A 9,788-nucleotide genomic window follows, 5' to 3' on the forward strand; every position below is an offset into this window, starting at 1 on the left:
TCTAGCGTATATGTGTGATGTATAAACAATTTATTTGCTTCGTACACTTTTCTTCCTTTTCTCTCATAAACTTTTTAATGTATACACATGCGCACAATTTGCAATTACAAGTATTTAGGAATAAGCCGTGGGAATAAGTATGAGAGATACGACGTGTTCGTATTTACTACATAGCATGTACGCTTATAATGACAAAAATAATAAAGAAATATTCAACGAACATCCATTTACAATGTAATTCATCAGGATAATATACTATAAGAAAAAGCGTGACATTTTATATATATATTTTTTTTACATAGAGCTCGATGCTCTTATGTACAAGTTCATATGAATTGCATAATTGCGCGTAATTTAAACTATATACGTATTTAAACAACGTCAGTTTTTCGATTCTTGCTGTTTACTAAAATAAATACAGATATTTTCTCCTTTCAACAGAGATAAAATTATATTTTAGAATTAATTTTACTTCAAATTTTGCTATTTGGGGATTAGAGTAAAACAATAATTATCTTTTATGACTTCATGTTGTATATTTTTCGTGTATGTAATATGAGAAGAAATGAATTCGGCATGTTTGACTGACTCATAAAAAATAAGCAAGCTATATCTATATCGAGATTATTCTTATAAAATCGATATACCAATACAAAATATTTCGCATATTAATCGTTATAGGGATAATAGTAATATTATTAATAATTATATATATTAATTACTAATATATATTACTATTAACACATATATAATAATAATATTAATAGTTAATTATTAAATTAATATACTAACAGTAATAATTATGAGAATAGTTAATATGAAAAGTTTTAGACAGAAAGATTCCTCCACAAGTCCCGCTAAATATTGAAAAATAAAAATAATTGATAGTTGCCTTTTTTTAAATGACAATTATAACATGAAGAAATATCAAAGAAAAAATGTATATATGACATTTTAATTTATGTTACTGAGAAAAATTTTTATTCATGAATAGAAACCTAAACCGTCAAGAAAACCTATTAAATTTATTTTGTCACTAAATAATAAAAATTTGTAGAAAATTAGACAAATCTGTGCACATCATTAAATCTAATCATAAAGTTCCAAGAAAAATCGTATTTATTGCTAGTACTCTAGCTAGATACAATTTAGAGATGTTATTTCCTAAGATATTTGTCGAAGCGAATTCTTGACAAAATTGTCTATATGTTCAGAATATATTAGAAATATGTATGTTTTAAATAAACGCGAAAAAGTTTTTTTTTTTAAACAAATCTTTTCTATTTCAGAATTCTATTTCATTTCGGACCTCTTTCAAATCTGTGAATGAAATGTACAAGTTTTATACAATACAAATTATTTCTGAGGTATCGCACTTTTTTGAAAAATATCAAAATTTTAAATCAAAATGCATTTCTATTAATAATCATTTACAATTAGAGTATTTAACCAAAAACAGTACGTTAACAAACAATCCCTTTCATTAATCAATAATAGTACAATCCTCCTCATTTTCCGTGGGAGCAACTGCTTCCATGTTTATTACATTATCGTTTTTATTTGAGTTTGCTTCTTTATTATCTGACATTATCGCTTCTCCATCAGTCGTATCTAGAGGAGTCTCTTGTGTTTGTTGTTCCGTTTGTTGCAATTTGTCGTCTAATTGCATATTCGTCCCTTCTGTGTTGGTAGTGGAATTATTAACAATTTCGTTATCAGTTTTCTCATCCAGTGTGTCACTTTCGTCATCTTTGGTCACTGAATTAATAATGCTATCACTCGAATTTGGTTCATTTTCTTCTTGGCAATTTTCCGATTGATCAGTAGGTACAACAGGTAAATCGGTATCTTGCAACAAATGCGAAATAAATGGACTCGTTTCTACCGCTTCTTGAAGCGACATTTCATCTAAGCCTGCTTCTTCCATATCTTCTGTTTCAATGCCGTTATCCTCGATGTTCTGCAAATAGAAGATATACTCTTCCTCATATTTGCCGAAATTCTTGTCAGATTCGGCCGGTAGATTCGAAACACTGTCGTCCGTCGGATTTTGATCGGGTCTCGTACATACAGAATATCCGACAACTTTCTCATAATCCTTCAAGATGTCATACACAGTGCCATACACCTGAATCGCTTTGTCCGCAGAGTGCGCACTGTCATCACCAACACCACGATGCACAACACTCTTCTTAGTTACAGTTAACAAATCTTTAATAACATTACTGTTTTTAACTTCATCAGTTGGCTCCCTGATGAGATAATCCTGATTCTCGCTATCGGGTTCGGGATCAGAATCATTGACGCAAACCATATCTAAAGGAATATCTATATTTTCTTGGGATACTAATGTATTTTCGTTGATCGAAGACGTTTCTGTTTTCTGAGATCTCCTCCAATCAGCGTATTGGCGTATTATTCTATCGTTAATGTTCACTAACTGAAAGAGTGTGTCACGCATTTTGCAGGAGAAATGCCTGATTCTTTGTTTGGCCTCCGCTTCAACGTTCTCGCTTCCCTTGTTCACGTCAAATAAATTATACATTTTTCCTTTCGCTCTAGTTAAAACTTTGTCGAGTTCTCGGCTATGTGGCAACATTATTTCACTGAAGGAAAGTTCCTTTTCTACAGTCGCGCGGACCTCTCTCAAGGGCTGTTCTTCCCTCACGACATCGTCATCACTATTCTCCCAGGTGAGAGCAACGGGTACAACTTTCTTGGACAAAGTATTAACGTTCATACGAGTGCTCTCAGCGGTCGTCAAGTTTTCTTGCCGCGTGATCTTTTCGTCATCGGAGTCGCTGTCGAGCTCGATTATATTAGGAGTTATATTCAATTCTTCCGGCTTTGAAAGCAGTAATACAGGTCTTCCGTGCTTGTCCACTGGATTAGGTATCGACACCATCGTGTTTGGCGAAGATTGAAGCGGCTGCAACGACTGATACGAGCTCGCCTGCTGAGATTGATACGACGTCGACTGTTGCTGCGGCCGTGGCGGAAGAATGATTCTCGTCGGATTCACCGTGGCGTTCACAGGCGTTTGAATGTAAGCGGCAGATCCCTTAGTGTTCATGAAAGACGTGTGATACAAGGAAGGCTGTCGCTGCAACGCATTAGGATTGAATCTCGATGGTAACGAGGTGTTCGATTTTATTATGCTAGGCGATGAAAGGACGATACGTTTCGCCTTCAATTCAGTCCATTCACTCGTGACTGAATTTTCGTGACTGACCGTAGAATTCGATTCAGTATCAAGAGATCGGCCGCTCAGAAACGATGCCGGCCGCGGTCTAATGGGAATCGGCGGTCTGTAAAACTGCACTTCTTTCTTAACAATGCCGTTCGTAGTGGATTGGCTGCTCAATCTTTGTCTTTTTAGTGGTTTACGTTTTATATACGCCGGTGCCCCATTGACTTTAGGCGAGTACGTTTCGTCTTCCTCCTCGGAATTGGATTCAAGTCTTCGACGCTTACGTTTATTTCTGCGCGGACAACACGTTGTTTCATCAAAATTCATCTTCTCCTCGACTTCCTGAGCGGTCATCTTCTTGTCGTGCGCAAGTATCCTAAAATACACCGCATCAAATGTAGTAAAAACATTGAACAAAGGAACTCTCGATAATGAACCAATAAATTGATTTAAAATGGACAATGAGAGTGCAACGCGATTGTTAGTGCGTAAATTGTCAGAAAATTAATATTATTTTATTTAATAATAACAAAGCCTAGTAATAATAGATATACGAGTATTTCGACTCCACTTTGAACCATCTTCAGATTTTAAAATAAAGACATATGTATATGATGTAAATCATTGTGTATATATTATAGTCATTATAGACTTTTGTAACGCGGCTGAGGCCGCACGGCCCGATCACGCGTGGGCATCGTGCACGAATTGTCGAACCGGGGAGAGATCGCCGAATCTGCGGTATCCGAGACCGCGCCGAACACAGTCGCTCGAACAACGCTGACTCATATAGATCGATTGCTCTGATTGTGAGTTCGCACAGTACTGACGCTTACTTCTTATTTATTCGTATATTATATATCGAACGTGGAGTGCCTCCGAAAAAGATTGAAATCCGAAGCGCATAAACTATATAACGATTATTCTATTTTGACAAGTGCCCTCCGTTTGTAATACGCGCGACCGGTGCGCATAGCGCTCAACGTTGTACTCCTATCGTTATAAAAAATTTCTTGTTACCAGCATTTGCATTGTACGTTCAATGGTACAACATGTATGATGTAAGTCATTGTAAGTATTTTTTTGGTACTGTTAATTTTAAATAAATATTAATTTTCTTACACTTTATGCACCAACAACCGTGTTGCACTTTCATTGCCAATTTTAACACTTCGCGGACACCATATTTTTGGAGCACTCACCCCGAAACCCTAGGACTTTTTTAAGTCTAAAGAGTTTTTGAAAAAGCATTTCTGTTACAAAAAATCTATAGAAATTCACATCTTTAAGGTTTCAAAGAGTGATTTCTGTACTCACATAAGCCGGAACTGTAGCAAATTTCTTTTTCCCATTTCCATAAAAATTATAAATGAAAAATCGACTTTGCCTTAAAAGGCCTATGGTGTCCGCGCAGTGTTAAATCACTTTATTGGATCAAATATGAATATCAATATATAATAAAAGATCATGATTTTCATAAGTGATATAATTCAATGATAATTGATACGTTGTTGTAATATTTATATCTTTGCAGTACCTTGTCACAGTTTGTACGTGTTGAAGTAGAGCCCAACACACAGCTCTCCCGCTATACAAATCACTCGGATTGCATACAAAGCACTTCCATTTCTCGTCCGCTTCGATCTTCTTCCTCACCAGAGGCGAAAAGTTTCTCCTTATACATTTGTAACAGAATGTGTTGCTGCAATACGAGCAACAGTATAAATTGCCACCGTTCGCGCACCATCTGCAGAACATATCTGTAGCATCGTCACCTAAGAATACAGGAAAAGAATATGGATTATCATGATTGTCTAGATACACAATAACACAAATGCAGCATGTAATACACAATCAATACCCTGTTCAAAACTGCCGTCTCCATAAAAATCACGACATCTCGAGCACAATAATGTACGGAGCACAGGATGCTCGAACATGTTATGAGCCTGAGCCGGGGCGGAACCGATGTGCACGTCGCAGGCCGTGCAGTGAATTCTACGAAATCGTACGGCTGCGATATCTGGAAGCAAAATTAGACACAAAATTTACACTACGACGTACAATTCTCGTGGCTTTGGGAGAAGCGTCTCGGCCTCCCGTGTAATTCGTATCCTTCGTGACAAACCTCGGGCTCTAGAGCGCAATTAAAAAGCGAGACTAAACTTATAAACTAAATTAGGAACTACTCGTTACAAGCCAAGGCATTCAGTGGATTCTTGTCTAGACAGTCTAGAGAGCTGACCGTTGCCGAACATGAGCTTGTAGTAATTGCTCTCCTCTTGGGAGACCGATGTGGTGGCCGTGCCGGTCGCGCTGGGCGCCTTCTCTTTTCCTGGTGTCACTGAAAAAAGAAAAAAAACCCGCGAGGGGGTAGATAGTTAGGTTAGAGCGGTCGTTCTAGTAAAAAATCACTCTACGGGTGGCGAGTGCCGCGCGTCAACGTCGCTCGCCCCCTAAACGCCCTGCTCACCGTTCTCCTTGGTGTCCGCCTCCACCTTCACCTGTACCTCGAGCATGCTCGAGATATCCATGGTGCCCGGATCGCGGCCTCGGCCTCGGCCTCGCTCGCTCGTCATCAAAAACGCACCTTTCAAAACAACACCGGGTCAGACTGCGCCGCCATTTTCCTACGGAAGAGCGTAGCCGGCCACGGCCGCGAATCGACAGACGGGGCCGACAGAGCCGGAGGTGGGTCGCATTTCGAAGCTGCGGCGATCGGGAAACGATATTTTTCTCGCGCGCTGCCGGAAGAGAAATTCCAATTCGAAATGGCACATCGAAAGAGAGAGAGAGAGAGAGAGAAATAAAGAAAAAAAGCGATAAAGAGATAGCGGTATCTCGAACGCGGGAACGTAGCGCTTGTTGACCAAACTCCGATTAAATTAATCGGCAGATAATTCAACCGGTAAATTGCTTACGGCAAAATTTTTAACCGTATAATTTCTGATCTAATTTTTTCACATATCAAACAGCAAACAATAATTCTGCCCGTGTTTTAACGAAATAGTACAGGAATATAATTATTTTCTGATTTAATTTATCGCTTAACTTTAATTTATTCTAATCTTTTATCTTTTTTTCCACGTGTTAAAGTTGAATAACAAAAAACTTGTAATTTCGTTTATATATTAACGAATTAAATACATTATCATGCTTTCGACAAGTTATAATTTTTCTTTCCATTACTACGTTTACGCGAGCGTTACTTTTGTAGTAACTTACGATAATTCCTTCGCGTAAACGGGATTTTGTAGTAACTTACGATAATTTACTCCGCGTGAGTGATATCGTAAGTTATTACAGAAGTAACGCTCTCGCGTAAACGTAGTATGTACATGGATTCCATTCAGCCAATGAGATAATCGTATAGCATCTAATGCCCATTTCTGCACCAATGCCGATTAACTTTAATCTCGACTTAAAACTAAGCTTTTATTTTTTTTTAATTTTAAGAATTAGAAAAAGATAAAAAGAGTAAATTAAATCGAGATTAAAGTTAAATGAAACATTATAATGAATGCCGCTCAAGTTAATCGAAGTTCGGTCGAAGTCATCCCGGAAGTTCGTCCCTAACCCAGAAGTTCAATATGGCTGCATCGCCAATCGCGCGATTGGCAGAGTTGCTCCCAAAAAAGACCGCGCACCAGACGCACCGCATTAGGTTTGACAAATATTATCGCAGCGCGAGATAATCGACACGAATAATTAGCTCTTAACGACGACGATTCAAGTTATTTCGCATTGTTGTCCGATACGTAGTATATAACGACGTTAAATTCCTTTCCAATCCATCTGTCTCCCCCGTAGACCCGGGGCCCGCCGTAGACCGAATTCGGCCCTGCGACGCCCTGCGTGCGTTGCCCCGGAAACCGGGTCCGTTTAAAAATGGCGCACGTTTTCGATTTCGCCGTCAAACTGTCAATGCGCTCGCGGGACGACGGACGACTTCGCGACGAAAAATGGACGAGGGGACCGCGGCGGGCGCGAGTTCGCTCGACAAGACGGCGCGGAAGCTCGCCGACGACATACAGAGCATGGCGAATTACAGGGCGCTTTACAGCGAGATACAGGTACACGTGTTCGTCGTGTTCGACGGTTGTTCTTGTCAGGCACTGCATTTTCCATTCTGTCCTTTCGCAGAGGCTCGTCGCGTCGCCCGCCGTGGACAGAAACGATTTCAAGCACTCGCTGATCACGGCGCTCAAGGATAACGGTCTGGAAACGGAGATCCGAAACACGGTGTTTCACTGGGCGCGATCGCGGGTACTCCCCCACAATGAATTCCTTCGATTATAAGATATCCGCCTAATGTCCATTTCTACCAATGATAGATTAACTTTAATCTCGGTTTATAACTTACTCTTTAGCTTCTTCTAATTCTTAGAACTAGCGGAAGATAAAAAGTAAGTTAAACTAGAGATTAATCTCTCTGCGCATTGATAGAAATGGACATATGGATCTCTTTCTTTCTTTCTTTCTTTCTTTCTCCGTAGGGTTCGTTACATTCTCGATCAGTTTCGCACATACAGACAGCTGATCTGAGCTACTTGAAGAAGACTCAGATTCAATGGGAACGGCGCATACAGAAATCGTTGAACTCGACGTGCGGCGAATTGAATATTCCACTGGCTCGTATAAGGCCTACTACGGATAGGGACGAGCTGGCCGAAAAGTGGAATGAGTTGAGCACTTACGACATCGGTAAATGTTACGGCAAATTTCAAGATTCATTGTAAAAGCTCTGCTTGGGGGATTATTTACGACGTATGATTTTCAGATCTGTCGCAATACCGACCGTTGTACGCACCGAAGGACTTCCTGGATGTATTGTTCTCCATACGTGATCCATCGTTCAAAAAGCAACCGTGTGTAATTATAGATTTGTGTAGAAATCAAACCAACATTATTGGAATAAAAATGTATATCAAGTTTTTATTTGAAACATTTCAGAGACGAATTAAATTGGGATTTCAGTCACGTACAAATTAGTGTAAAAACGCTCGCGCAATTGGTACGAATTCTATTCAATCGCTTCTGTAATTTATAATTTGTGTATTTGTATGTATGTATAGAAATGTTCTTTGCGTAGAGGCGTATGTATTCAGAATTAGCGCAAGGAATGCCATTACTGGGAGTAAATCCCGATATGCCAGCCACGGAAAACTTTCCAAATTTAGAAGCCGAGCGAACGCACATTGGCGAAAAAGTATTGAACTCGAATCACGCCCCGATTGCTCAAGAGTTTCTCAAAAGAGGATCCCCTCGTGCGTTACGCGGCCGTATCTGGTCACTCGTTCTCGGATCTGTTATCAAAGATAACGTATGATTGATATCTTTGTCGTACGTTGCTGAGCTAAACAAGTATAGATAATTTTTTTCTTTTAGGATGTAGAATATTATGAGGAATTGAAAAATATGGTTTTGCAATATGATATCGTAGTAGACAAGCTGATAATAATGGTAATTTATATTTTAAAATTACGTTAGCCCCTTTTTTTTAATAAAAAAAAAGACATAACGTGAAACACCCTGTATGTGGATATAATCTTGTAGGACGTGCAATTAACGGCGAGAAACGACGATCAGTACTTTGTATTCGAAGACGTTTTGTATAAGACAATGCTGTGTTTCTCAAGAGATTCCGAGATACTCGCGCCAGTTACAACCGACAGAAGTGCTGGGGGTCAGGTGATCCACGCAGTTTTGCAAGGCAAACCAGCGACGCTGGAAAATACCCTGGTCTTCCCACCAAGCGGCGTTATTCCGTTTCACGGATTTACAATGTACGGTAAGGAGTTGCAAAAGAAATATATAACATATACATATACCGTTTGCGTCTAATTAATTAATTGTCAATATTTTTATGCCAGCCACGCCATTTTGTTATTTATATGATGATCCCTGCGCCATGTATTGTACTTTCCGTGCGTTCTACTTGAGATACTGGTTTCGTTTGCACACTGTATCGAGCCACGAGCAAGGTATAGTTGCCCTCTGCTTGCTTTTTGAACGATTACTGCAATGCCACGAACCGCAGTTGTGGGCCCATTTCAAAAATATACACATTCAACCGTGAGTTTATATCACTTTCTCTTCCTATTCGGCGTTATTCGTGCGGACCGTCTATTTGACGCGTATACATTTTCAGCATAAAAATAGTTTTCAAATGGCTCATGAGGGGCTTCAGTGGCCATTTACCGCCTGAACAGCTATTGTATCTTTGGGATTTAATTCTCGGTTATGACTCTCTGGAAATTATCCCATTATTAGCGGTGACAATATTGAGTTTTCGAAAAGAAAATTTACTGCAAGTTAACACTCAACAGAATGTAGAGGTACAGAAATGACACCATCGTGAATTATATGCAGTTGTATAGATTTTTATATATTTAGTATCTAATATAAATTTTTTTTTCTATTTTTAGGCTGTGTTAGCAGACTTATCCTCATTAAAAGTAATGCCTTTACTGCAGCTGGCTCTTTTAAAAGAATAATATCACTTTTACACGCGAAATCATCATGAACTTTGTAATTTTTTTTTATTTTTTAGTTTTGTATCACTCCCTTTGATCTCACATATCTTATTCCGCAATTT

The 9,788-nt window shown here is 38.9% G+C and overlaps 2 protein-coding genes across 4 annotated transcripts; one reads left to right on the forward strand and one right to left on the reverse strand.

Moving 5' to 3' along the window:
- Positions 1-9: 9 nt before the first annotated feature.
- LOC143897309 (uncharacterized) lies at positions 10-5,881 on the reverse strand. Of its 3 annotated transcripts, none has more exons than XM_077405880.1 (5): positions 5,664-5,881; positions 5,436-5,534; positions 5,052-5,213; positions 4,728-4,965; positions 10-3,566 (listed from the first exon to the last, which is right to left on the reverse strand). In XM_077405880.1, the coding sequence occupies exons 1-5, from the start codon at positions 5,767-5,769 to the stop codon at positions 1,484-1,486; spliced, it is 2,688 nt and encodes an 895-aa protein (XP_077262006.1). In that variant the 5' UTR covers positions 5,770-5,881; the 3' UTR covers positions 10-1,483. The 3 variants fall into 3 exon arrangements, with proteins under 3 accessions (XP_077262006.1, XP_077262008.1, XP_077262007.1); XM_077405882.1 differs by having other exon boundaries at positions 5,387-5,534; XM_077405881.1 differs by having other exon boundaries at positions 5,357-5,534.
- A 494-nt stretch (positions 5,882-6,375) lies between these two features.
- Positions 6,376-9,756, forward strand: LOC143897030 (TBC1 domain family member 19). The gene is made up of 11 exons (XM_077405327.1): positions 6,376-7,263; positions 7,334-7,456; positions 7,687-7,894; positions 7,971-8,058; positions 8,144-8,204; positions 8,283-8,513; positions 8,579-8,653; positions 8,747-8,981; positions 9,064-9,265; positions 9,342-9,528; positions 9,619-9,756. Exons 1-11 carry the CDS (start codon positions 7,153-7,155, stop codon positions 9,685-9,687), a joined length of 1,590 nt encoding a protein of 529 aa, XP_077261453.1. The 5' UTR covers positions 6,376-7,152; the 3' UTR covers positions 9,688-9,756.
- Positions 9,757-9,788: the final 32 nt, after the last annotated feature.

The sequence above is a fragment of the Temnothorax americanus genome, unplaced genomic scaffold (genome assembly GCF_048541705.1).
Source record: "Temnothorax americanus isolate GAGA-0224 unplaced genomic scaffold, ASM4854170v1 Scaffold2, whole genome shotgun sequence".
In the NCBI taxonomy this organism is placed as follows: Eukaryota; Metazoa; Arthropoda; class Insecta; order Hymenoptera; family Formicidae; genus Temnothorax; species Temnothorax americanus.

Bases quoted from the DNA above. Each gene is read 5' to 3' on its own strand.
- LOC143897309 (XM_077405880.1), bottom strand. From the start codon at position 5,769: ATGACGAGCGAGCGAGGCCGAGGCCGAGGCCGCGATCCGGGCACCATG. The intron at 4,966-5,051 runs GTATTGATTGTG...CTGTATTCTTAG, and splicing joins AGACGGCAGTTTTGAACAGG to GTGACGATGCTACAGATATG. The intron at 3,567-4,727 runs GTACTGCAAAGA...GGTGTATTTTAG, and splicing joins CACGTACAAACTGTGACAAG to GATACTTGCGCACGACAAGA.
- LOC143897030 (XM_077405327.1), top strand. From the start codon at position 7,153: ATGGACGAGGGGACCGCGGCGGGCGCGAGTTCGCTCGACAAGACGGCG. The intron at 7,457-7,686 runs GTACTCCCCCAC...CTTTCTCCGTAG, and splicing joins TTCACTGGGCGCGATCGCGG to GGTTCGTTACATTCTCGATC. The intron at 8,059-8,143 runs GTGTGTAATTAT...GAAACATTTCAG, and splicing joins CCATCGTTCAAAAAGCAACC to AGACGAATTAAATTGGGATT.